General features: G+C 45.5%; 3 protein-coding genes across 7 annotated transcripts in view; all 3 read right to left on the bottom strand.

Moving 5' to 3' along the window:
* nlrc5 (NLR family, CARD domain containing 5) overlaps positions 1–14,692 on the bottom strand; it is a 28,255-nt gene extending 13,563 nt beyond the window's left edge. Inside the window, exons 1-21 of one of the 3 annotated variants that reach the window (XM_076993643.1) lie at positions 14,559–14,692; positions 13,498–13,895; positions 12,792–12,869; positions 10,945–12,658; positions 9,193–9,276; positions 9,026–9,109; positions 6,821–6,904; positions 6,565–6,654; positions 5,572–5,616; positions 4,409–4,456; positions 4,113–4,196; positions 1,870–1,953; positions 1,618–1,707; positions 1,435–1,482; positions 1,304–1,348; positions 1,096–1,179; positions 900–983; positions 726–815; positions 574–633; positions 362–445; positions 111–194 (exon numbers count right to left, since the gene is read on the bottom strand). In XM_076993643.1, coding sequence (XP_076849758.1) covers positions 111–194; positions 362–445; positions 574–633; positions 726–815; positions 900–983; positions 1,096–1,179; positions 1,304–1,348; positions 1,435–1,482; positions 1,618–1,707; positions 1,870–1,953; positions 4,113–4,196; positions 4,409–4,456; positions 5,572–5,616; positions 6,565–6,654; positions 6,821–6,904; positions 9,026–9,109; positions 9,193–9,276; positions 10,945–12,658; positions 12,792–12,869; positions 13,498–13,795 — 3,362 coding nt within the window. In that variant the 5' untranslated portion in view covers positions 13,796–13,895; positions 14,559–14,692. Of the gene's footprint in view, positions 1–110; positions 195–361; positions 446–573; positions 634–725; positions 816–899; positions 984–1,095; positions 1,180–1,303; positions 1,349–1,434; positions 1,483–1,617; positions 1,708–1,869; positions 1,954–4,112; positions 4,197–4,408; positions 4,457–5,571; positions 5,617–6,564; positions 6,655–6,820; positions 6,905–9,025; positions 9,110–9,192; positions 9,277–10,944; positions 12,659–12,791; positions 12,870–13,497; positions 13,984–14,016; positions 14,500–14,558 lie in introns of those variants that run through there. The other 2 variants (XM_076993645.1, XM_076993644.1) reach the window with 2 other exon arrangements.
* Positions 14,693–15,151: 459 nt separating this feature from the next.
* cetp (cholesteryl ester transfer protein, plasma) lies at positions 15,152–21,010 on the bottom strand. Of its 3 annotated transcripts, XM_076993651.1 has the most exons (16): positions 20,446–21,010; positions 20,027–20,141; positions 19,655–19,786; positions 19,231–19,301; positions 18,957–19,044; positions 18,557–18,626; positions 18,362–18,422; positions 18,175–18,266; positions 17,861–18,040; positions 17,378–17,428; positions 16,898–17,047; positions 16,714–16,781; positions 16,594–16,636; positions 16,215–16,284; positions 15,947–16,032; positions 15,153–15,573 (listed from the first exon to the last, which is right to left on the bottom strand). In XM_076993651.1, the coding sequence occupies exons 1-16, from the start codon at positions 20,582–20,584 to the stop codon at positions 15,496–15,498; spliced, it is 1,494 nt and encodes a 497-aa protein (XP_076849766.1). In that variant the 5' UTR covers positions 20,585–21,010; the 3' UTR covers positions 15,153–15,495. The 3 variants fall into 3 exon arrangements, 2 of the variants coding, with proteins under 2 accessions (XP_076849767.1, XP_076849766.1); XM_076993652.1 differs by lacking the exon at positions 19,655–19,786 and having other exon boundaries at positions 15,152–15,573; XR_013125941.1 differs by lacking the exons at positions 15,153–15,573; positions 16,594–16,636.
* Positions 21,011–21,198: 188 nt separating this feature from the next.
* Positions 21,199–27,064, bottom strand: herpud1 (homocysteine-inducible, endoplasmic reticulum stress-inducible, ubiquitin-like domain member 1). The gene is made up of 8 exons (XM_076993656.1): positions 26,602–27,064; positions 26,000–26,077; positions 24,606–24,686; positions 24,036–24,214; positions 23,337–23,447; positions 22,744–23,109; positions 22,224–22,335; positions 21,199–22,080 (listed from the first exon to the last, which is right to left on the bottom strand). Exons 1-8 carry the CDS (start codon positions 26,755–26,757, stop codon positions 21,907–21,909), a joined length of 1,257 nt encoding a protein of 418 aa, XP_076849771.1. The 5' UTR covers positions 26,758–27,064; the 3' UTR covers positions 21,199–21,906.
* Positions 27,065–27,427: the final 363 nt, after the last annotated feature.

Genomic DNA, 27,427 nt, shown 5'->3' with positions numbered 1-27,427 from the left:
AGAGGAAACCACTGACAAAAATAATAAACACAAAGCTTCTGTGTCATAATAAAAGTCCATGGGACAGATAAGATATGAGAGATAACACCAGAGATTCTGAAGGACATTACCGCACTGAGCAGGAGATCTGAAGTTTGGGCAGAAAATCCACCAGGTCCTTTATACCCTCGTCTTGAAGGGAGTTACTGGACAAACTACAACAGCAAAACATGATTTGAAATGCTGTCCTTTGTTTATTGCGCATATGGATAAAATGATAATGGAACACAGACATGATGCTGTACAATCTTCACCACAAAGGAGAGGTTTAAGAGACATAATAGACTGAAAGCAGGTCGACTCCCGACTTGAAAATACCTACTCCAGATCAGCAAGGTGCTGACAGCCTTCCAGTATCTCAGAGAGCTTCTCCACATCTTTCCTGTTCAGCTCGTACTGTGTGAGTCTGTCAGTCAGAAGTAGGAAGGATTAAAGAGGAAAACCAAAGCAGACAAACTTGTCTTGGTCACGCAGCTGTTATGTAACTGCTGAGCCGTGCTACAGAGGAAATGACAGTGGTCTGAAGTCACTTACTTGCAAGTTGCTGCCTCTGCCTTAGCATGCTGAAACCTAATGAATGCTTCTCCACATGGCCTGATGAGAAGAGGATGTGAGAAAACGTGAGACTGTGTGACAGCTCACATGTCACACGGTCATATTGCCGTCTCCGCCTTCGCCAACGTTACCTGAGGTTCACAGCTGTGATTCGCTGACATTCGGCAAGAGACCGTACGAATAACAGGGCGGTGTCTTTAGACCTCGGGATGCAACTTAAACTAGGAGAGAAAGCAAGACCGTTTTCAAACAGAAGTTCGGTCAGGGGGCAGTTTAGCAGCATCGGACTGAAACCACCGCCTTACTTCAGGATGTGCAGAGACGTCATGTTTGGAAGGGAGTCCAGGAGCTTCTCGATGGACTCGTACTTTAAGGTCCCACAGGAGAAACTACAATAGAACAGTGATGGATGATTTCACCAAACAGCAATGGAAAGCGGAGAATCTGGGCCGTCAAAGAGGCGCAAATCTTGGAGATGAAGAGATGCAGCCAGGAACTCACTCAAGTTCTCTCAGGTCAGCGCACTTGACCAGATTCCTGCAGAGTCTTTTCATCATGGTAGGCTGCACGTCACTGTGGGTCAAGCTGGAATGCCACACAGGACAACCACAGATCAACCACAGAATGAGCCCTGAGCCTCTTCACTTAAGAAACACTCATCACATCAGCAGCATGAACCAACACCGCACCACCTGTACTAATGTCTTACCTGAGTCTCTTGTGCAGGTGGAAATCAGACCCGTCAGACACATCTCTGTGTACAAAAAGATGCTGATAATGAATAATACATCACAGAAACACAAGTACAAATACAAAAAAGTCTCCATTGTTTCACAATACCTCGTGCAGGTGTTAAACCTGAAGATCAACGTTTTCTTTCCATTGTGGCTGGTGAAGAACACAAAATAGTTAGACTTGTGAAAAGTCTTAATAAAATCTTAATAATTAAATGATTAATTAATTGATTAATTAGTTGTTTGTGTAACCATTTGTCCCAGTGAACCATCATGACATGATAATCACCTAGCATGCACTTCTCTGAGATCCTCATGTCTATGTAGAGAGGAAGAGAGGAACACAATCCCCTCCGTGTCCACTCCATTCTCACTGAAGCTGCAGAGAACAACCGCACACGCACACACACGCACGCGCACGCACGCACGCACACAATGCCCAGTGCCATCAAAGGCAAATTACCAACACACAGACAAGTCACAGACGTGAGTTTTCATTTGTATAATGGAATTTGGTATAGATAAATATCAGACTACAGACTCGATTTCCTGAACACATCCGAGCTTGGGCAGAAGTCCAAACAGCTTCCTCAGGCCTCTGGTTTCCAAACCGTTGCTTGACAAACTTTAAAAAAAAAGGAATCCGTCAGGAACAGTAACTGCATCAGATGCAGTGGGCCAGAGAGAGAGACAATTAAGAGGTGCCTTTTCAAGCCTACTGAAAACCTCAAGCCCATTGAAAAAAATGGTGAATCCCATTTAACTGCACTCACTTCAAGTGTTTGAAATCTCAAAAAAAGAGGAAAGAATATTTTCAGGAGGCTTATGAGGGCTGTGTGGTGAGGGTTATGGGGGCTGTGTGTGGTGAGGGTTATGGGGGCTGTGTGTGGTGAGGGTTATGGGGGCTGTGTGTGGTGAGGGTTATGGGGGCTGTGTGTGGTGAGGGTTATGGGGGCTGTGTGGTGAGGTTTACGGGGGCTATGTGGTGAGGGGTGTGGGGCTGTGTGGTGAGGGTTACGGGGGCTGTGTGGTGAGGGTTATGGGGCTGTGTGGTGAGGTTTACGGGGCTGTGTGGTGAGGGTTATGGGGGCTGTGTGGTGAGGGTTATGGGGGCTGTGTGGTGAGGGTTATGGGGGCTGTGTAGTGAGGGTTATGGGGGATGTGTGGTGAGGGTTATGGGGGCTGTGTGGTGAGGGTTGTGGGGCTGTGTGGTGAGGGTTGTGGGGCTGTGTGGTGAGGGTTGTGGGGCTGTGTGGTGAGGGTTGTGGGGCTGTGTGGTGAGGGTTATGGGGGCTGTGTAGGGAGGGTTATGGGGGCTGTGTGGTGAGGGTTATGGGGGCTGTGTGGTGAGGGTTATGGGGGCTGTGTGGTGAGGGTTATGGGGGCTGTGTAGTGAGGGTTATGGGGGATGTGTAGTGAGGGTTATGGGGGATGTGTGGTGAGGGTTGTGGGGCTGTGTGGTGAGGGTTACGGGGGCTGTGTGGTGAGGGTTACGGGGGCTGTGTGGTGAGGGTTGTGGGGCTGTGTGGTGAGGGTTGTGGGGGCTGTGTGGTGAGGGTTGTGGGGGCTGTGTGGTGAGGTTTATGGGGGCTGTGTGGTGAGGTTTATGGGGGCTGTGTGGTGAGGGTTGTGGGGCTGTGTGGTGAGGGTTGTGGGGCTGTGTGGTGAGGGTTATGGGGGCTGTGTAGTGAGGGTTATGGGGGCTGTGTAGTGAGGGTTATGGGGGATGTGTGGTGAGGTTTATGGGGGCTGTGTGGTGAGGGTTGTGGGGCTGTGTGGTGAGGGTTACGGGGGCTGTGTGGTGAAGGTTATGGGGGCTGTGTGGTGAGGGTTATGGGGGCTGTGTAGTGAGGGTTATGGGGGCTGTGTAGTGAGGGTTATGGGGGATGTGTGGTGAGGGTTATGGGGGCTGTGTGGTGAGGGTTATGGGGGCTGTGTAGTGAGGGTTATGGGGGCTGTGTAGTGAGGGTTATGGGGGATGTGTGGTGAGGTTTATGGGGGCTGTGTGGTGAGGGTTGTGGGGCTGTGTGGTGAGGGTTACGGGGGCTGTGTGGTGAGGGTTGTGGGGCTGTGTGGTGAGGGTTGTGGGGGCTGTGTGGTGAGGGTTGTGGGGGCTGTGTGGTGAGGTTTATGGGGGCTGTGTGGTGAGGTTTATGGGGGCTGTGTGGTGAGGTTTATGGGGGCTGTGTGGTGAGGTTTATGGGGCTGTGTGGTGAGGGTTGTGGGGCTGTGTGGTGAGGGTTGTGGGGGCTGTGTGGTGAGGGTTACGGGGGCTGTGTGGTAAGGGATACGGGGGCTGTGTGGTGAGGGATACGGGGGCTGTGTGGTGAGGGTTGTGGGGGCTGTGTGGTGAGGGATACGGGGGCTGTGTGGTGAGGGATACGGGGGCTGTGTGGTGAGGGATACGGGGGCTGTGTGGTGAGGGTTGTGGGGGCTGTGTGGTGAGGGTTGTGGGGGCTGTGTGGTGAGGGTTATTGGGGCTGTGTGGTGAGGGATACGGGGGCTGTGTGGTGAGGGTTGTGGGGCTGTGTGGTGAGGGTTACGGGGGCTGTGTGGTAAGGGATACGGGGGCTGTGTGGTGAGGGTTGTGGGGGCTGTGTGGTGAGGGATACGGGGGCTGTGTGGTGAGGGATACGGGGGCTGTGTGGTGAGGGTTGTGGGGGCTGTGTGGTGAGGGTTGTGGGGGCTGTGTGGTGAGGGTTATTGGGGCTGTGTGGTGAGGGATACGGGGGCTGTGTGGTGAGGGTTGTGGGGCTGTGTGGTAGGCTGTGTGGTGAGGTTTACTTGAGCAGTTTCAGGGACGAGCAGGTCTTCAGTCTGCTGCTCAGCCCGGTCAGATGAGCCAGCTTGAGACCGCAGTCCTTCAAGCTAAACACACAATAGCCAGGAAGAAAAGCTGAAATAGTGTTTGTGTAATCACCATAGACACCAGGACCCAGGAGATATTAGCACCTCTTTTAAACTATTATTAAATTATCAATGGACAAAGCGGAGGTCACCACCCTTCCACCTCAAACCAGCATGTAGCATTTCAAACAAATTTAAAGAGGCAGAACAACAGGGAGAAGGTCTGAACATACATAAGCTCCTTTGTTACTTCAGTGTTGCTGGTGTTGTCCGTGATCGCACTGTCAATACACAATACACAATACACAAAACAGAGCAATTAACAACAGAAAGTTCACATCAGTGCATGTTAGCCAGTATTGTAGCTCATGTGGTCACTGTTCAAGTTGTCGCTGTGATATACCTGGTATACAAAGCAATATATAGTTTTCCAATTTAAAAAAGTCAATCAAGAACATGAGATCAAAGCTGTAAGTGAATCATAGAGTTTAATTAACATCAGTCTTTGTTCAAATACCACTACCAATGTCTTCCTCATATTATTAGAGATTAATCTGTTCATGATCGGTGGAGACTGCATTCTCCAATGTTTCATTAGATTACTGTGAAAAAAATATCATATTTTGACTGTACAGAAGATTAAAAACATCAAAACAGATCACAATAATATAACTATTTCAATATAATTTCATATCACCCTGGACCTTGAGCACAAGCAAATTATTTATACCACATTATAAAAGTAATGTAGGTCAACAGGAAGTTGAGTGGTTGTAATAATTTGTGTGTGGGTGTAGCCCAGCCACTGGAGAGAAAAACATTTCGGCCGATTTCGGCCTTCAAACATAGGCCGAATTCCAGAAATGATACGTAGGAAGATTTCGCTCACCTTCCTTGACTTACATATGAGCTTAAATGACATCCAATACTTTTGGCAATATAGTGTGTATGTGTGTACATACAAAATAATGTCACTTCCTCAGACATAAAATGTGAAAGCAATACCTTATGTTAATTTGTGTTTACTAAAATATTACAAATGCCTAATTTATCATTAAGCAATCAGAACAGAGTCCTCAAACGAACCAGTTTATATTCTATAGAGCATATCCCCCACATGGAGGTGACTATGATTAATGATGTAAAATTAGTACAGGATCTCTGATATATCCAGAAGTATCAATGGAAAAATGACTCATTGCCCCGTTAAGGAATCAGTTCAGTTTCTAAAATTCATATTTTGGACTGGAGTATGGCTACTATATTATTGATTGCATACACACTATTTACAAGTCTATCTAAAACTGGTCACACTTGCATCAACACATTCAGCACAGCACAATACATCCAATCAGGCATGTCCAATCACACATGTTCCAAGGCTGTCAGTACTCACTTATGCGAGTTTGGGGAGAAAGAAATGCTGATTTCTCTTCTTCCACTGTACACAGAGAGAGGGGGAGTTTTCGATTAGACAGAAATACTTGTAAACAAAACTTAAAACAATGGATACAGAGTACACGCAGGATCTGCCAAACAAGCTGCTAACTCTGTGTTAGTATTTACTCCGTTTACACTGTTAACTCTGTTAAAATGTTAACTCTGTGTTAGTGCTTACTCTGTCAACTGTGTTAGTGTTCACTCTGTGTTAGTGTTTACTGTATTAGTGTTTATTCTGTTTACTCTTAGTGTTTACTCTGTGTTCACTCTTTTAGAATGTTAATTCTGTTAGTTTAATCTGTTTTCTGTGTTAACTGTTTTAGTATTTACTATGTTAATTAGTATTTAGTATGTTAACTCTTAGAATGTTAACTCTGTGATAGTGTTTACTCTCGTTTACTCTGTGTTGATTGTGTTAGTATTTACTGTTTACTGTGTTAACTGTGTTAGAATGTCAACTCGTTCTTAGTGTTTACTCTGTATTAACTCTGTTAGAACGTCAACTCTGTTAGTGTTTACTCTGTGATCATGTTTACTCTGTGTTAACTCTGTTAGTGTATATTCTGTTTACTCTGTTAATTCTGTTAGTGTTTACTCCATGTTAGAATGTAAACTCTCTGTTTACTCTTTATTAACTGTGTTAGAATGTTAACTGTGTTAGAATGTTAGTGTTTACTCTGTTAGAATGTTAACTCTGTGTTTGTGTTCACTGTTTACTCTGCATTCACTCTGTGTTAACACGGTGTGTTAGAAAGTTAGTCTGTTAGTATTAACTCTGTGCTAGTGTTAGTGTTAACTGTTAGCTCTGTGTTAGTGTTAATTCTGTTACAGTATTAACTGTGTCAACTGTGTTAGTGTTAACTCTTTGAACTCTATGTTAGTGTTAAATCTGTGAGTCTTAACTCAAGCATCAAGTTCATAAGAATTCACATTCAATGACAGAACCTACTTGACATAGACTTTCTTAATGTTAAGAAAGGTCGACATCTTTTCAACCAGGATAAATATTCCATCTCTGGAAATATTGTTCTTCCCCAACCTGTAAGCAACATTCAAATATGGCAGACCATAAGGACAATATCTCCAGTTATCAGTGAAAATTCACGTCCTCTAACATTACATTTACCTTGTAAATACAAAATAATTCACTTTCTGTGAACTAGTACAACTACACAGTAAACAAAAATACAAAATATCTCACTTACATGACAGATGTGAGGCTAGTCAGTTTGGGAAACAAATCTGTGATTTTTCTTATACTTTCATCTGATAAGGAGTTGTCACTGACACTGTCAGAAAAAGACACACATTTTAATGAAAGCAGTGCATGTGTATTCTAACTGTGCTATCTCTTCTCCTATTGATGTTTACTCTCAATCAGAATTCCCCTTTAGATATAAACTACCAGTCAAAACTTTGGACACACCTGGCTAAATGCATGTTCTTAATAATTAAAAAAAACATTTAACCAAATATCATTTGGGGAAAGTGTTGTTATCTTATATCTATCTATTTATCTATCTATATAATTAAGAACATTAAAAAAAATGCATTGAATGAGAAGGTGTGTCCAAACTTTTGGCCTGTACTGTATACAGTGGGGAAAATAAGTATTTAGTCAGTCACCAATTGTGCAAGTTCTCCCACTTAAACAGATGAGAGAGGCCGGTAATTGACATCATAGGTAGACCTCAACTATGAGAGACAAAATGTGAAAAAAAATTTTGTCTGACTTTTAAAGAATTTATTTGCAAATAATGGTGGAAAATAAGTATTTGGTCAATAACATAAGTTCATCTCAATACTTTGTTGTATATCCTCTGTTGGCAATGACAGAGGTCAAATGTTTTCTGTAAGTCTTCACAAGGTTGGCACACACTGTTGCTGGTATGTTGGCCCATTCCTCCATTCAGATCTCCTCTAGAGCAGTGATGTTTTGGGGCTGTCGGCGGGCAACACGGACTTTTAACTCCCTCCAAACGTTTTCGATGGGGTTGAGATCGGGAGACTGGCTAGGCCACTCCAGGACTTTGAAATGTTTCTTACGAAGCCACTTTTTTGTTGCCCTGGCAGTGTGCTTGGGATCATTGTCATGCTGAAAGACCCAGCCACGTTTCATCTTCATTGCCCTTGCTGATGGAAGGAGGTTTGCACCCAAAATCTCACAATACATGGCCCCATTCATTCTTTCATGTACACGGACCAGTCGTCCTGGTCCCTTTGCAGAGAAACAGCCCCAAAGCATGATGTTGCCACCCCCATGCTTCACAGTTGGTATGGTGTTCTTTGGATGCAACTCAGCATTCACTGTCCTCCAAACACGACGAGTTGTGTTTTTACCAAATAGTTCTACTTTGGTTTCATCTGACCATATGACATTCTCCCAATACTCTTCTGGAACATCCAAATGCTCTCTAGCAAACTTCAGACGTGCCTGGATATGGACTGGCTTAAGCAGGGGGACACGTCTGGCACTGCAAGATCTGAGTCCCTGGCGTCGTAGTGTGTTGCTGATGGTAGCCTTTGTAACGTTGGTCCCAGCTTTCTGCAGGTCATTCACTAGATCCCCCCTTGTGGTTCTGGGATTTTTCCTCACCGTTCTTGTGTTCATTTTGACTCCACGGGCTGAGATCTTGCGTGGAGCCCCAGATCGAGGGAGATTAGTAGTGGTCTTGTAGGTCTTCCATTTTCTGATTATTGCTCCCACAGTAGATTTCTTCACACCAAGCTGCTTGCCTATTGCAGATTCAGTCTTCCCAGCCTGGTGCAGGTCTACAATTCGGTTTCTGGTGTCCTCCGACAGCTCTTTCGTCTTCACCATAGTGGAGTTTGGAGTGTGACTGTTTGAGGTTGTGGGCAGGTGTCTTTTATACTGTTAACAACTTCAAACAGGTGCCATTAATACAGGTAATGAGTGGGGGAAAGAGGAGATTCTTAAAAAAGAAGTTACAGGTCTGTGACAGCCAGAAATCTTGCTTGTTTGTAGGTGACCAAATACTTATTTTCCACCATTATTTGCAAATAAATTCTTTAAAAGTCAGACAAAATGATTTTCTCAATTTTTTTTCACATTTTGTCTCTCATAGTTGAGGTCTACCTATGATGTCATTTACAGGCCTCTCATCTTTTTAAGTGGGAAAACTTACACAATTGGTGACTGACTAAATACTTATTTTCCCCACTGTATGTCAAAAATAATTAAAGATAAACAGAATAGGTGTGTCCAAACTTTTGACTGGTAGTGTAGCTCCTCGCATTGATGTTAACCATGACTCAGAATTCTCCTATAGATATAGCTCCTCCCACTGATGTTTACAGTGTCATGTCACTGGATCCTATTGTGTTATCTAAGTCTTACAACCGGCAGAACGATCCCATCATCCCTTATACTCTGTTGGGCAAACTCTTACTTGAGCTGTGTGATTTGTGGACAGCTCTCCAGAGCCTTGACAAGCTTAGCAGCTCCAGCATCAGTAAGACCTCCGCTGATGAAACTGTGGACAGGAGAGCTGTGTAAACGCCACAGTGCTGTCTCACTTTACAAACATGACACTAGTCTTTAGAGCAGGGAACTCACTCTAACTGCTTCAAGCACTCCATTTTGGGCAGGATACCGGACAAAGCTTCCGCAAACTTGTCGTCATACTTTCGACTTCGAAAACTGCAAAAACAAATAAAATGTAAGTATGAAGTGAAGGATGAAGGTACAGAAAGTATTCAGACCCTTTTAACATGTTTTACTCTGTTTCATTGCAGCTAAAATCAAAAAAGTTCATTTTATTCCTCATTTTGAAAGAAAAAATAGAAATGTAGATTTTTTTTGCAAATGTGTAATATCACATGGTCATAAGTATTCAGACCCTTTGCTGTGACACTCATATTTAACTCACGCTGTCCATTTCTTCTGATTCCTCCTTGAGATTGTTCTACTCCTTCATTGGAGTCCAGCTGTGTTTAATTAAACTGACTGGACTTGATTAACAAAGGCACACACCTGTCTATATAAGACCTCACAGTACATGTCAGAGCAAATGAGAAACATGAGGTCAAAAGAACTGCCCAAGGAGCTCAGAAACAGAACTGTGGCAAGGCACAGATCTGGCTAAAGTTACAATAGAATTTCTGTAGCACTCAAGGTTCCACAAAGTCAACTATCACTGCAGCTTTATGGCAGACATATGAAAGCCTGCACAGAGTTTGCCAAAAAAAAAAAAACACATGAGACTTGTGAGACGAAGAGTGAACTTATTGGTGTTAATTCTTAGCTGTATGTGCGGAGAAAACCAAGCACAGCTCATAATCTGCCCAATACAGTCCCAACAGTGAAACATGGTGGTGGCAGCATCATGCTATGGGAGTGTGTTTCAGCTGCAGGGACAGGATGAATGAATGCAGCCAAGTACAGAGATATCCTGGAATAAAACCTCTTCCAGAGAGCTCTGGACCTCAGACTGGGCCGAAGGTTCACCTTCTAACAAGACAATGACCCTACGCACACAGCTAAAATAACAAAGGAATGACTTCAGAACAACTCTGTGACCACTCGTGACTGGCCCAGCCAGAGCCCTCACCTAAACCCAATTGAGCATCTCTGGAGAGACCTGAAAATGGTTGTCCACCAACGTTCACCATCCAACCTGATGGAACTGGAGGGGATCTGCAAGGAAGAATGGCAGAGGATCCCCAAATCTAGGTGTGAAAAACTTGCTGCATCATTCACAAGAAGACTCATGGCTGTACTAGCTCAAAAGGGTGCTTCAACTCAATACTGAACAAATGGTCTGAATACCATGTGACCATGTGATATTTCAGTTTTTCTGTTTTAATAAATTTGCAAAAAAAATTGTCCAGATTGGGTGCTGGGTGTACATTAATCAGAAATAAAATGTACTTTTTTGATTTTAGCAAATGGCTGCAATGAAAAATGTAAGTGTCTGAATACTTTCAATACCCACTGTATTTACTCCCATGCCAGCATACAGAAATGTGTGCAGTCGTGCCTTAAAATATATACATAAACTATTCACAGTCCATGCTGCAAAGTACTCATTATCAAAGCATAAATATGAAAAGCAAATGTATTTTTCCAACATCCTTGTGCAAACTTCATATTTAACAGGGTAGTCAAAGACTTGAGAGAATAAATCTGGAGAGTAATTCTATAACGTTTTCAAATAATTTTTTTTTTTTTTATGAGATTATCCCTTTAGATTAGCCCTTTCCAAAATAGCATCTATTAATGCTCATCCCTACACATTTCAGATAATAACAATAATTACTATTTAATGTCACATTCCCTATGTCAGCATATGAAAATCCTGGAACTCACATGAGATATTCAAGGTTGCTGAAGTTGGGAATGATGTTCAAACACTCCAGTTCAATAGAACAACCACCGAAGTCCAAACACACCATTTGATTGGCTGCTGAGGTTACGAACGCCAAGGCGTCCATGTCCACAGGGTTGAGTCTGATATTCCGCAGTTCAAAGTGCGCCCTGGAGCCAATGGCAGCGGCCAGGCCTGTGTCCTGTGTCTCGTGCGCACAGCGGCACAGCTCAACTATCTTGGGCCCCGTCTGGCTGGCGCTGCCAACAAAGCTGAGAAGAATCTTGCGAACTGCATCCTGGCGCCTCTGGACCAGGACCCCGGCCTGCTTGCCTCCTTCCAGCACGACGAGGCTCGAAGTGCAGGCCGTTGACGCAAGTCCGCACATGTACAAGTGGAGGGAGTCAGTGAACACAGTTCTGGGATCAGTCTTCGCGATCCAGCGGCTTTTCAGATTGAGCTTCTTCTTGAGCCTCGACTCCGAGACGTCCGGACTCGTCATAAGGTGCAAAGCAGCCAGGAACTCCTGCATGGTGAGGTGCATAAAGGCGCAGCCCAAACTCCGAGACCCATCTGGACATGTGAGGTCCACACGGGACATGATTCCGGCATTGGCTCCAAAGTTCATTAGCTGCGGAGAAATGTCCTGTGCCTGGAACACTATACGACTTTTCTCTAGTCCATCCATCGCAAGCTTGCACAGCGCACATATCTGAGCCCTGTACTTTCGCAGCAAATCGTTAGCAGCGTGCGAGCCCCTACCACCTTCACACCGGCTCAGGAAGGCAGACAGGATGTGCAGGTAGATCTGGGTCAGCGAGCTCGGGAGCTCGGCAGCGGGCCGAGCTGCTTTGCTGGACAGCAAGTGATCCAAGCACACGCAGCAGACGTGGCAGAGCGCGGGAACGTGGGACATGGAGAGGAGGTGGCGGCTGCCCATCATCTGACTCAGCGCCTTTTCTCTGAGCGCGTCTTCCTTTCCGTGGAAGAACTCTTTGGTGTATTCCAGGACCCGCTGCTGACTGAAACCCAGCAGCTCTGCAACGAAGCAGCTCGAGCTCCCAAACAGGTCGCTCACATCCCGCGGCCGACACGTGACCAGCACCGTGCACCCAGGCAGAATCTTGCAGCTACACAATCCAGAGAGGAGATCGGCGATGGGCAGCTTCTGGGAGGGGTCCATGGTACTGCCGAGCTTCTCCGGATCCGTGAACTTCACCCCCAATTCGTCATACCCGTCAAATATGAAACAGACTTTCTCTGGGTTGGAGAGGACGTAGTTGAACACCGACTCGCTCTGCTCGTCGTCGCCACCCTCAGGTGGAAGAAAGAAGCGGAACAACAGTTCTTTCAGGGACAGCGGCCGCGACACCAGGTTGAGCTGACGGAACTCCAGCAGGAAGAGGAGCTGGAAGGCTGGGTACAGGCCCTGGGCCCAGCGATGGCTGAGACAGTGCATCAGCAGGGTCTTCCCAGAACCAGCCAGGCCCAGTAGCACCACCACCCTGCCTGTGGTGCTCAGGAGCCACTCAGCGGACACTCTCTGATCCGGCCCAGGCTCCTCCCCTTCCTGGGCCCTGGACCGAGCAGAACCACGCTGCCGCAGGCTGAGGTACATCGTGTCCAGGCTGACCTTCTTTTCCATATTCTTTGTCACTATCTCGAATTTCTGCTTCAGGAGGGACATCACAGATTTTGCATAGATCTGCACGTGGTCTGGATGAGAAAACAGTGGAATTACATTATTGTGGGTTTACGTGCCTTATTTTCATGGGTCGATTTGTGTACATAGATCAAGCTTCGTATGCTGCTGTGTGATGTTATGGAAGAAGCTAAAGCAACTAGGCACCTAGATGTGGACGCTTTGCACCATGGGATAGAGGAGGATCTTCGGTGTCAGGCAGGTGATTGGTGGTTATTCCTGTGTCTTTTTGTACAAAGAGACAGGAAAGCAAATTGTTAGGGAAATTCCAACTCCGAATTAAACAAAACCTAAAACACTGCAACACACTGCATTCCCACTGCAATTTCACTTTCACTTTGTTTTGATCTTTTGTTTAATGACTTTCGATCCACTCTCAGAAAAGATATATTTCCTTACACCTATATCGGTACAATTCATATCATATAGCACAACAGAGAGAATGCATTAAAGTATAAGCCAAAATTATTTACAGTCAATTAATCTGTATTTTTTGTGCTCACTTCATGTCACATACTTTGCAGCCTGTGTCTTGGAACCAATGAGACAGGGTTAATTTCAACTTTTAACTGTGAGCATGAATTATTGAGACATGAATGATGATAGATGACATGTTAGATTATCCATATTAAATGTTTGAAAGGTTAATGTTTGAAAGGTCCCCATCACCAACCACTACCCCCCCCCCCCCCCCCACACACACACACACTCACAAAACGAACAATAAAAACCAATATCCATGTTCCGAACATTAACAGCAACATTTAATATGGCTAATCTAACAAAGTCAATCAAAGTATAGCCACAATTTATTTGGACAGAAGAGGGTCAGACTGCAGGAAGTAAAACTTACCCGTGACCAATCCTGAAATAGACAACATCTTTATCTCCAGCTCCAATGGAATATTTTCACAGAAGCTCCACATGGCAGACAAAAACTGTGAACATCGATGGCGTGAGGTCTTGAAGTAATCCACAATGCCCAAGACAGAGTCCCTACGTCTGGGCAGGGACGCAAGCCGCCCCCGTGTCCTGTGGTCCATCAGGCCATAGATCTGTTCCAGAACTTTATCGCTCTGGAAGCACAGAACGTCCACTATGGCAGGGACGTCCTGGGTCACCACATCCTGAATGTCCTCTTCCAGGTCCATGTCGCCTATCTTCGTCCATATGCTGTGGTCAAAACGGCTGACTTGAATTCAGAAGGAGGTGCAAAGTTTGTGTCCACTGTGTCTGCATCTCTGCAAATAACTTTAAAAGTAGAAATGTCCTCATGTCAAAGGGCACACAGAGAACAGGAGGTTATGAAGAGTGTGTTCGAAGAGTGGTAGACAGGAAGTAAGAGAGAGTTTGCAATTCCCATCCTTGTTACCTTATACTGTCTTAAACCACAACCTGCACATTTTTCATTCTCCAATGAAGTTGATGAGGGCCGTACAGACAAGCAGCTTATATAACCACAAACCTCTACTAAACTAATTGTTTAATACTAATTGTTTATACATACATACTGGATACTGTAAACAAAATGTAATAAAATGAAAAAGAAAATGCTAGAAGAACTGAATTCTGCCTTCTTACATACATAATTGCAGAAAAACGCGCCATTCTTCCAAAAAGACACGCGGCCACGCGTCAAAACTAAAATGATCACATGACCTGCACAAACTCCATTTATTATTTATTGCTGGAACACTCTGAATAAAATTACGTGTGGTGCAAACCTGCAAATCTACACCAAAATCCATTCGCCAAATCTGGCGCGCCTATTTCAGCCCCATTTTTGTCACAATAGGCATAACGGACGTTATATCAGACGGCTAAAGGTACACCAGACAACAAATTAAAATACATCGCTTGAGCTAAAATACTGAGGAGTTTGTTTACTTCATGAACAAACTGCAGGACACTCACCAACGTTGCCATCGGCAGGCATCTCTCCGCAGATATGATGAGAAAACGAAACTTTAGGTCACTACTTTCGGTTTAATTTTGAACGGACGTTGTGGCATTGCAGCTTAAAAATCCACAAAAATCTAACTCAGCATATATTTTACGCATATTGTCACATACAAAAACGCCTTTTAATGAGATCCGAGTTTACGCCAAGACATATACAAAGCGTGAACTTGGTACAAAGACATACCAAATCTGATGGCATATTCATACCAAATGTATTTTGGGATGTGTTATTGGGTAGGTTTTTGTTAGTGTTTTTGTTTGTTTTTTACAAATAAACAGTCTATGGTATAATAATCTGTTTAGAAACCCCATACTTGAACAAATACCTGAGTCCACACAAATGAAACTGCGAGAATATGCATAACCCCAAATCGTCAAGGGGTCAAACGAGGACACGTGTCGTCATAAAACCGAAACAGCACCACGGTGTGTCTAACTTCATATCGCATTTTTCCATTACATGCAGTAGTTCACTAGCAAATTATAAAGTGACCCAAATTACATAAATCCCACCAAAATGTTTTTGTATGTTTTATTTAACATTTCAAGTACTTTGGGAATGCAATAAGTCATTAAGTAGCCTAATAAATGTATTAAAAATTAAGTAATTTCTTAACGAAATATCCGACTCTAGATCCGATTTCCATCCTCCCACTGCGAGACTTCCAGGGCTTGAACTCCGCTCTATGTGGTAATAATATGCAGCTCTTCATGCTGTAGCCCCATTCTTGTTTTGGAGTTGCCTATGAGCGCTGTAGGCCTCATCATTTGAGATAGGTCTTTAAGTCTCTCTGAAAAATTGCTGTTTTGTTTTTATTTAAACCCATCTAGTGACCATCTTGTAGGATTCCATGTTTGTGTATGCGGTACGTTAGATGAGAAACCCCAGTCACTGCAGTGTCTTCCTGAGGAACTCTACCAGTAGATGGTGAGGAAAGCCAAAGTCCAGCTGCACTAGGACATAACCCTGGATGAGAGGAGAGACATTATACATTACCCTGGATGAGAGGAGACACACTATACATAACCCTGGATGAGAGGAGACACACTATACATGACCCTGGAGGAGAGGAGACACACTATACATGACCCTGGAGGAGAGGAGACACACTATACATAACCCTGAATGAGAGGAGACACACTATACATGACCCTGGAGGAGAGGAGACACACTATACATGACCCTGGAGGAGAGGAGAGACACTATACATGACCCTGGAGGAGAGGACGGTCACCATAATGGTGTGTGCCATGTCTACCAGGGAAAAGTAGTCAGGAATAATTTTGTTTATGTCCTCCTTTGATGACAAATGACAACAACAAAAATGCTGTATGCTCACATTTTGGGGTACTACTTCCGGGTTAATGAGGTCAAAGAGACTGAGCCCATGCTGGTCCATCAGTGCAGTTAATTCTGGCTCCAAGTCTGAGAAAAGGCCACAGTGAGAAAAGATAAAAAATGCAATTATTGTTACATACACGCATATTCACAGACAGACATATATACATACATATTCACACACACATAGATATATCCAATCTCACCATCAAACACCCACCCATACATAAACATTTGCATGCACACACACATGCACGCGCATAACTCACAAGATATAACCTTGGGCATTCCAATCTTTTCAGTAGCTTCCTGAAGATACGCATTTAAAGCATCTTCCATCTAATAAAGACAGGGAGAAACAGGACAGTTATAGTACAGTGAAAGATTGCGGATGCACAGGCTTGATTTGCCTAGAAAATACAATATTACAGCAGAAGCAGCTTAGCAATAGTATCACCTGCTATAAATGTTCATTTAATGGCCTTATAAAAGACAGTTAATGAAAATCCATAGCAAATTATGCTTGCGATGTCCACTTCTATAATTTTTATTTTCTATTCTTTCTCTACCTCAGTGTATTGCTCTATAAAGGAAAACAGACCATATGTCTGTCAGAATACTACATCCATTTGTGGGACTAGCACTTACTTCAGAGAGTTCTGCTGAGCTGGAAATGTTTGATATGGATACACTGCACGCCACACAGAGGGAGACGAGTTAGAAGCAGGTGAGCGTAGTGTGACGTGGGGAGTGTGGAGGTCTACTCACTGGACTAACGTGCTATTCAGAATCAGCTTCTTCTCACCGTATGAGGCTCGCACAAGGACCTCGACCTCCTGAAATGACACACACCAACCAGATGGACAGACATTTGTGGTCTGGGGTCAGAACAGACACTGGCACTGACAGACACAGGCAGGGCAGGGCTTGGTTTTAGATGCTGTGGGCTGACCGTCTCAAAAAACAGTGTAGGGACATTCAGCTTGCCGGAGGTCAGCTCCACGGCGGCCAGGGCCCTGACTGACGTGCCCTGCGGTGTGGTCCAGAGGAGAGGCGCAGATGCACTGCGTGCCCTCAAAGACGGCTCCTCAGAGGAGATCCACTTACAGATGCACAGATAGAAACACACGCAGACAGAAGAACCTGCTGAACCATCACCCATACCACAGCACAGACCAATGAAATGATGGCTGATTGGTTAGATGTGTTAACTATGGTTTTTTTATAGTTATGGAATTCTACATCTGGAATCCTTGCACTGCAAGACTGCCCCAAAAAAACTATAAATCTGCTTGGCATTTTTAACACTCCTTTGAACTAGTACATTTAGATTTACATATTACCATGGCGACAACCACAGACTCAGAAACATGAACCTAAATTAGCTTCCAACCACTGTGTGGTTTAGAGGTGAGACAAGGAATGACTCTACCTTGTTCAGAAGCTCAGGCCTGGGTGTGAATATCTCTGTCTGGAACATATCCTGCGATTAAAAAGAACAAAGCCAAATGTGGTGGCATAAACTTGATAATGACCCAGCCTGGCCAGACCAAGAGAGCTGTGCTCACGTTTTAAACAACCAAACCAAACAAACTAAACACTTCATGTTTACAATGGCACTTTGGTGCCAGCTGTCTTGTAAATATATACTTCTTTAAATCTAAATTTAATATTATTTATATTATTCTATCCGGACCTTTGGACTTTTTTCTTTCTATTTATATGTCTTCCTGTTTTAAATCTGTTACATAAAGTTGCACAAAAGCTTTTCACTCACCCGTGTACTTGTACAAAGTGATGTGACAATAAAGAGATTTGATTTGATTTGAACAAATCAACCAAGCACTCAAACAATTAACCAATCATCTTTACATAAGAGGGCACTGTTTTGTGAATGGTGTTGTGAATGATGTACAGTGAGCTCAGTTCCAGAGATGTTGCGCATAAATCGTCCGTCGTGATAGGCTGCCGTCATAAGTGGCTGCAGAAGGTCGTCAGAGATCCAGAAGTACAGACTGCGCCCCTCCGTCATCTGGTCTGGGCTGAACGCAGAGGCGTTGATCACCGAGGTGGAGGTATTATAGGTGACTACACCCTGGTACACACAGACACTAACTGCTGTAGCCAATCACTGAACAATGAGAGAATACACCACACCACAGACTCCAACCACATCTGGGTACACCCGAGTCAAACTGCTCTTGTGGTCTTGGCAAGAGTGGATTGTACCTTGTGGTACGACTCTATGTAACTGGAGGTAATGACAGGGGCAGCAGTCACGTTGATGTTCACCAAGATCCCACCATCACTCAGAAATTGCTCTGTTTAATCAGAAAGAAGGTCTCAATAAATTGAACTTTATCACTCACACACCTGCGTTTACACCACAACCGTGTAAATGTGTGCAGATCCTCACCTGCTGTGTCCTGGATGAAGTCTGCCAGGATATTTGCCACCTTGTTAATTTCCTTACAGATCTGTAAAAAACACATGGAGGTCTCTGCAACGCACTGTGCAAATCAGGTAGTAGAGTTCCTAGTACACAAAGTGAGCGTGGCGTTTCTCACCAAGTGACCACCAGGGTGCAGAATTGTGCAATAAACTCACTCACCTGAACCTTGACCATCAGCTTCAGTGTGAAAGTGATGAAGTCTGTGAACATCCTCTTCATCCAACCAGGTCTGTAGCCAGACAGACCAGATGGGAGTTATCTGATGTGCATTTCACTTGTGGTTTCATTAGATATGATATTAAAGTGATTTTTAAAGCTTGTATGAAAGGAGGCAATGAACAGTCCAATATTGATTGAATTAATTAAGCATTTTGTATTTGGTTTGGGTGTGACAAAAACATTGACAGACCGTGACTGAAGTAACAGTACACACTACTGGAAATTCTTTTAAGCAGCTGTACTCAGTAGGCCGCACTCCTAACAAAACAGCAGATTTTCCTGGTATGTGTGGACTGAGCTAGTGGTTTGGACCAGCTTGGCTCTGACTTGACCGACTCACTCTCTGTCACCCTGCAGTAGTAGCCGTAACTTGTGGAAGGTGAGGTAGCAGTCTGATGTATCTGCAGCCACTCTGCCATTTTTGCAGTCTGACACACACACACACACACACACACACACCTCTTAAGACACCATGTGAGCCCACGAGGAACTATCAGTACAATACAGCTATACTTCATAATATATCATTCATAGCATATGATCTCGGATATTATTCTACAGTACATGCAGACATTTCATAGGAAAAAACAGCAATAGCTTGCTGAAACACTCACATAGCTTGGAATTGATGGTCAGATCAATTTGGGATTCAACTTCAAAGTCAATAGACTGGTTCAAGGTTAAGCTGTACAGAACAGTGCATTTAAACAAGATTTTGTTATGGACTTTTTTTAAATAGAGGAAAACAGCATGTGAGCAATTTTAGCAGGTTTACACAGTGAAAGGGGTTATAGATAGGTGGGCACAGTAACAGCCCTGTGACTAGCACAGCCGATATGCAAAACATATTAAACAGTAACTCTGCTGCCCTCTTGTGGCGCATTCACTAGGTGAATCAGTTTCCTTTTAGGGTACCTACCCTAAAGATGGGAAACATCCCATGAATTAAATATATTTCCAGACAACACCGTGTAACATCAACATTTGGTCATAAAAATGGCCATATGACTCCTGTACGTGATACACATGCTTACTCACAGATAGCCAACGTAAGTATATCGGACGGCTCCCTTGAAAAAGGCTGACACGTTGGAAATGACGATTCTAATGCCTTCGTTTTCTAGAAGCTCAAACTCACTCTTTCCAATTGTCAGGTTGTGGATCTCCACGCTAGGAAATGAGGAGATTGGTAACAAACCATGAGGAACGGGGGGCCTGATCTTCCATTTGTAATAAAGTATACAGTGTCCATACAACTACCAATTGCAAACTGCAGGTAAGGACTCTTCATGTAGTGCGTGTACACATTAACTATGAGATACAAGAAGTGCTGGTTTCTGTGGGGATGTCAGATTAGTACGGAGTGTGCACACGAATGTGAAATATGCACGTTCGCGTTAAATCACTTACTCGTGCAATCCGTATTTCACTTTGCTTGTGTACAACATGCTCTTCTCTCCTTTGATGGTGGGATATTTGGCGTGTTGGAAAGCAGCCTGGATTACCTCCGTGGTCTTCTCGTTTACTGCAGAGTTTTAGTTTTCGTTATTATTTGCCAGTAATTCTTATCAACTGGCAAAACCCTTACAACGGGAAAGAGGCTCTGGAAGCTTGAACAATGTCGGTGAGGTCAATTCCCAGAAACGAAAAGGACACATCAGCAGAATTCGAGCGAAGGACAAAACGGGTTCACGTTATCAGTATGTCAAAACAGTGGCTGGTTGTTTTAAAGCCGTTCTCTAAATATAACCGCTCCCCTAACTGTCCTGCTAGGACAGACAGAACGGAGACCCATATTTAAAAGGCGAACAAGTGAAGGTTGGACTCACAGACCACGGCGGCAGGGTAGGTCAGCCTACACACGGCCCCGGTCGTCCGGTAGGCCGAGGCCGGCTCCAGGCAGGAACGCCCCCCTCCCGCGAGCGAGCAGAGCAGCGCGAGCGCGAGCCCCGCCACGTTCCGCACCATGTCAGCTGCGTTCCCAGCTGCACAGACCTGACTCCGTGCTCCCAGACCCACTCTATCCCTTAATGTTTCCAGAGAGGCTCAGGAGGCCCCGTGTGTCGGCCAGAGTCCACCAGCCTTTGAGAAACGTGCTTCACAGAAAATAGATAAAGGGGGGGGGGGGGGGGTATACACTTCTGTACAGGACATTCTCTGATGCATCACAAATATTAAGACCACGTCGACCAAGGGTCAGAGTGCATAGGCCGAACGCAGGGTGAACGCATGACCTGACGGAACAGCGGAGGATCGCAACCAATAGGAGACGTTGCCGAACTGCCGTGCACGCGCAGGAAACTGACAAACACTCACACACACATTCCACACGTGTTTGCGTTCTGATGGTTTATCAGCCGTAAGCAGGCTAGACCTCTTTACCTCAGAGAATACGAAGCAGAAGAGATCTCACTATAGCACCTCTGTACTGTTACAACGGCACTGTCCACAAACCTACAATCCATACCACAAAAAAGGCAAAGACTTGTTTGAAATTCAAAAGTTGTTTATTATTTGATTTTCTTGTACAAAGTTATATAGCTTTTGATAGCATTAGCAAAGCTGATTCCTTGTAGAAGGAAAATGAAATGAGAAAACCCATACTGATAAACGAGATCAAAACCTTCATTTGCCTTTGCCAGGAAGTGAAGCTGCTTTGCTTCCATTGGTTCTTCCCCCAACACGCCTGGCGTGCAGCAGCACTTATGTAAATAGTCAATCCAAACCGGTTTGTCCCCCATTTGTATAAACATAACTCAAGTTCCTGGCAGCTTTGACATGGGTGTGAGGGGTGGCTGCTCAAAGCCTCATGTGCTTTTAAAGTCTGATCCACTAGATTCACCTTCCTCATTATTTGGGTTTGTCCATCAGCTCAAACAAGGACAAATGAACACCAGAAAACACAAGCGAAGACATTATTATCATAATTCTTATCATCACTATTATTATGACCATTCTGACTGCCCTGGGAAAGGCACCCAGAGAGAGAGAGAGACTAGTGCCTCCAGGGAGGTGATTAAAGTGCTGTGCAAAATTTTTTTTAACTGTACAGGAATATTTACAGAGAGATGCACCATTCGTTCACGCTTATATATATATACATGCACACAGCAGTCGGGTTACCATGACAACCCGCCTGAAGGCGCTTTATTGGTGACACTGTGGCTTCACAGAGCGAAAGACGAGACGGGGAGTGGCGCAAGACACGCTCACAACGTTCCACAAAGAACCACAGCAACCCTGGAGCGCACTCACGAGGAGGAGGTGGCGTCGCCGCAGGGGGCCGGACCTCAGTTGGCCACGCCCTGAGGAGCCTCGGGGATGAGGGATGCGAAGAAGGCCTTGAAGAAGAGCCAGGCCGTCCAGAGCACGGGGGGCCGCACAGGGGACACGGGCACCGCCGTCTGCTCTGCGTCTTGCACGCCTTCCCCTTCTGCCTCGCCCTCCTCGGGACGGGGCGCCACCTGCAGGACAGGAGGAGCAACAGCGTCATGTTTCATGCTGCCGCGTGTCACGCAGCAGAGGGATTTCTATGAGCACATAGTAGAATATGTCGTTAGCAGCTTCTAGAAACACGGTTATTGGTTATACTTTAAGAAACCCTCACTGGTTCTGGCTGTCTGTCCTGGTTCTCCTGGTTCTGAATGACCTCTGGTGCTGGCTGGTTTACAGGCCTGGCCTGAGCTCTGGGTCTGAACGGGAACCAGCCTGTGGTGTGCCTATAGAGAGAAGAGGCGTTAGGTCAGGGAGGAGACAGCCCACACAGAGACATGGTCTGTAAGCACCATGCCCTTTAGAAGACACCATCCCTTCTAAAGGAGAATGGCACGATCGCTGCTGCTCCACCTCTGCGTACGATCCATCACGACCAGCACGCAGCCCCACACAAACACGACCACTGCCTACTGTCTGCAGCGAGGTGGAGGTCAGCGTCACTTTAACACATGCGGTACATAGCTAACCCCAGTCTGGAAAGTGTCCACAGAGGACACCTCTTCTGTATTATAAACACAAGGCCCTCATCACTGCGGACTCTGTGCCAGTCACACACACACACACACACACACACACACACACACACCTCTGAATTTGCTTAGTCAACATGCACGGCTGTCGGGGACACTCACAGGTAGATGAGGATCAGGCTGCTCATCACCAGGATGAAGCGGCTCAGGTTGGAATAGAAGTACACGATGCTCAGGAACACGGCAAAGCGTGAGGCCGTGTACACCCAGTCCAGCCAATCACGCTCCATGTCCTCCTCATCCTCCATCACCGGCCCGCCCTGTGCGTTCATGCGCAGGTTCTGATTGGCACCTTCGGGGTTGATGAAAGCAGGGTCCGGAGCGTTGTGATTGGCCGGCAGGTTGTCTATGGGGCCCTGATTGGGCAGGGCGGCAGGTACGGCGGCCTGGTGGGCGGCGACGGGTAGGGAGGCAGCAGAGTGGGCGGGGCTGACGGGCGCAGAGGCGGCTGCCACCATGGCTGCTTGGCTGGAAGGTAAATGAGTGTCCTCAACACAAGCCATCACACAAACCTTCAACCACACACTCCTTCTGTCATCATTTACAGTTCACATCAACAGTTTAGATCATTCTACAATCAATCATAGTCAGTTTAGCACCACTATTACCACAGGCAAGTGTGTTCAATATATGTGCCTGTTTTTGACTGGGAACAACACATCCATAACCAGGATGTAAAGTTAGATGACACTTACTACTGCATGTAGTACTGACGGGCATAGATGTGCTGGAGCCAGATCAGCTGCTGGGGACTGTACAGGGAGTAGGTAGGGAAAGCCGGATGGGTCATCTCAGCTGGGCTGGGCCTGTACACATACACCATCTCTACATTATACACTACAGGCCTGTACACATACACCATCTCTACATTAATATACACTACAGGCCTGTACACATACACCATCTCTACATTAATATACACTACAGGCCTGTACACATACACCATCTCTACATTAATATGCACTACGGGCCTGTACGCATACACCATCTCTACATTAATATACACTACAGGCCTGTACACATACACCATCTCTACATTAATATACACTACAGGCCTGTACACATACACCATCTCTACATTAATATGCACTACGGGCCTGTACACATACACCATCTCTACATTAATATACACTACAGGCCAGGTTTCATAATACTGATTACATCTACTCTAAGACTAAACCACAATGTCAATGGCTGATTATGATCAGAAACTGTTACTAGTCAATACATAAGCTTAATCCGGGTCTTGGAAAGTTGCTGGACGTTTTATTGAGAGACAATTAACAGTTTAAAAAGACTGAAAGAGTAAGGGAGAATGTTTTTCACTGTTGCAGCTTTCTTTTTTTGTCATTTTCCCAATCTCATCATCCAGACAGCAGCCGTCCGGAACTCACGCGGGTATGTTGGTGCCAGCACCCGAGGCGGACCACACGGCAGCGGGCACAGCCGGGGCAGGGTGACCCCGCTGTCTCAGGCTGGTGGCGGAGGGCGCAGCGGGCGCAGATGGTGCCGGGGTGGCAGGATCTGCTCTCTGCTGAGCCTGAGACGAGCCGTCCTGCTCCGCTGCTCTGACCTGCTCCAGGAGCGACAGAGAAGGTCGAGTTGAGCAAACCAAATCCAAAGTTCAAGAAAGAACGGGCATGCGGCACAGGGAGAGGTGGAAGCGTGAGCAGGTGCTGACGTGTGGTTTTAATCAGATGCAGAGTTGTGCTCTCTGGGACTGGAAGGAATGCAGCTGTGCTAGTGTGTGTCTGCCAGCCAGTAGGCCATATGCACACTCCCACACACACACACACACACACACACACTCCCAGTGGCCCTGGACCAGCACCTTCTGGAAGTGGAGGAAGGCTCATTTTGGTGCACTTGAAGACTGCTCCCACACACACACACACACACACACACACACACACACAACTACACAGACCAGTGATCAATGATTTAAGATGGCCAGTAATACACACCTTGGGTCTGGCCCCCAGCTGATGAGAAGCAGGCTGAGGTCTAAAAGCACACACAAGGTGAAGTGTGGGCAGAGTGTCCGTCTGTGAGCACACAAACAAAGTTAGATTAGATTTTAACAGTCTGCCAAACCAAGATTACCAAGAAAAAGAAAAAAAACTGATATCCGTGCCTGAACGAGATCAATCCACACTGCATTGTGAGGGAAAAGGTGTGCGGTTAAGAAAAGTAAAATTAAAAAAGGAACTGAAAGAATGTGTGCAATAAGTGCTGAACTAAAGTAACAGAAATTTAAATAACAGCTCCTCAATGAAAGATTAAGTGTTCCACATCAGTGAAGGATTTGCATTCTCAGAGGGGCGTATGCACCACCCTTACACAGCAGCTGGAACTACTCTGAAATTAGGCAGAGACTCTAAACATAGTGAGAGCATCTGGCAGCTCTCAGCACATGCTGCACTTGATCTGAGGGGCTTCGGTAGCCTGGCTGTCTCAGAGGCCCAGTCTGTTACTTGGTTCTGACGGTCTGAGAGGCCCAGTCTGTTACTTGGTTCTGACGGTCTGAGAGGCCCAGTCTGTTACTTGGTTCTGACAGTCTCAGAGGCCCAGTCTGTTACTTGGTTCTGACAGTCTCAGAGGCCCGGTCTGTTACTTGGTTCTGACAGTCTCAGAGGCCCGGTCTGTTACTTGGTTCTGACAGTCTCAGAGGCCCAGTCTGTTACTTGGTTCCTACAGTTCACAAACACTCAACCGTCTGCACACCCTAGTGAAAACCATAACGATTAAATGGGTCTCGTCAAGCTTGCTTCTTCGTTAAATCTAGACCACACGCGATTCCTGTTTGTTCTTTGGGGAGGGTTGTGAGGTTGAATGTGGTGGTGCTCTAAAGCACAACAGCTGCTTTAGAGAGAGAGAGAGAGAGAGAGAGAGAGAGAGGCAGGCCAGAAGGGCAAATCAGGAAGTGTGATTTCATTATACTGTTCGAAATAGGTTACTACATACTGTACAGCATATCACATTCAGTGTATACTGTATACAGGTCCACATAGTTGTATGTAGTATAGTAGCCATTATGTGACAAACTCAAACGATACTACGAGGTCACGTGAGCATACGAAGGTTGCACCCACGAAGAAGTAGGATACTAGAATATCTGATGGAATCACTGTCTCATCTGGGCATCTTTGGGGTACTAGAAACATTTTATTTTGGTTGCATACTGCATGTCAACTGCATGTTTAATACTAATTTAGTTGCATACAGCATATGGCATATTAATATGGCATATAAATGTAGTTTCAAATGCAGCTGTTGTGTGTGATGTCAGTGTAGAAGAGGTTTCATCAGCCGTGCAAGTCCTTCTAAACAAGCACTTACAGGCGACACAACATCTTACCTCCCGAAAAGCATCTCTGATGTGCAGGTGGTCAGGAAGCAGTTTTCCTGAGTAGATCAATCTCTGCTCGTTCGCGGCCTGTTTCAAAGCAAATTGGAAACGTCAAAAGTAAAATATCGAAAGGAAAAATGGAAAAGCCGCAGCAAAAGCACAACTCGGATACTTGACAACTTCTGTGAATGTACGGAAATAACCGAAGCGGCTTGTGAAAGCAAGGAAAAAATGAGGCGTTTAATTAGTGAGGTTAGAAAGGAGCGTTGAAAGACACCTGGTTAAAGAAACGCGTGTCCAGCTAAGACAACTGACCACCAGCCTTAGACAACCCGACAGGAGTGCGGAGGAATGTCAGCCTACGCCCTGGCGTTTAGCTGCGAAACTTTAAATAGCTGCACAACACAACGTATCTTAACACAGATAATAGCTTCAAGCTTAAAATAGCTCAGTCACAAAACTCGTCCACTGGGTTAGTGGTGACCGACGACGCGCGGAGAGGAACCGACACGTTTGTGTCACAAACGGCGTTAGCCTAGCATGCTAGCTCCGTGTTGGTTGTAAACAAGCTTGAAAATCAGGCCTGTAAAAAAAGCGAATTAACGACTTACCGGTTTGGACGGATACACGTTTGCCAAATGGTTTTTCAGATCCTTTACCGTCCAGTTCATATTTACACCTTCAATAAACTGATCGCCGTGGATTTGATTGGGCGTTTTAATCACTAGTGAAATCGTCTCTTTATCTGACGCCACACAATCATCCATTTTCTGCCTCGAACGCCAACAAGCGCTTCTTAACACTCGACACGGGCTAGCTACTCGCAAATACACACAACCCCAACTTTAACACGTTCACCGCCCGAGACTGGCTCTACGACGACAAGACGAGCTTTTCCGTGGTGACAATATGTTCCCTGTACAGCAACTTTCACGCAGCTGATAAGTGGAGCGACACTTGGGTGTGCTTCTGTCCCCAAACACACTGTGGCTGCGCCCGATTGGCTGAACACACTTCCGCTCAGACGTGGAGCCCGTGTCGAAGCCCCACGCAGTGCGCAGACTCAGACGTGGAGACTGTGTGGGAGCCCCACGCAGTGCGCAGACTCAGACGTGGAGACTGTGTGGGAGCCCCACGCAGTGCGCAGACTCAGACGTGGAGACTGTGTGGGAGCCCCACGCAGTGCGCAGACTCAGACGTGGAGACTGTGTGGGAGACCCACGCAGTGCGCAGACTCAGACGTGGAGACTGCGTGGAAGTTCCACGTAGTGTGCACACTCGTGAAATAAACACGCGTGAACTAAAGTTCACACTTTTTTAGCAGACGTCGCGATAAACTCTGCGTCGGATAATTTTACTGTAAGATGAAAGCGCTTGGATGTTGCATGATGACTTAATTAAAGGCGTCTGTTCAGGACGAATATCAAATTCAAATAT

This window comes from Brachyhypopomus gauderio, unplaced genomic scaffold, assembly GCF_052324685.1.
Source record: "Brachyhypopomus gauderio isolate BG-103 unplaced genomic scaffold, BGAUD_0.2 sc118, whole genome shotgun sequence".
NCBI lineage: Eukaryota > Metazoa > Chordata > Actinopteri > Gymnotiformes > Hypopomidae > Brachyhypopomus > Brachyhypopomus gauderio.
The sequence above is the reverse complement of the archived record's forward strand: the minus strand, read 5'-3'. Positions and strand labels throughout refer to the sequence as shown.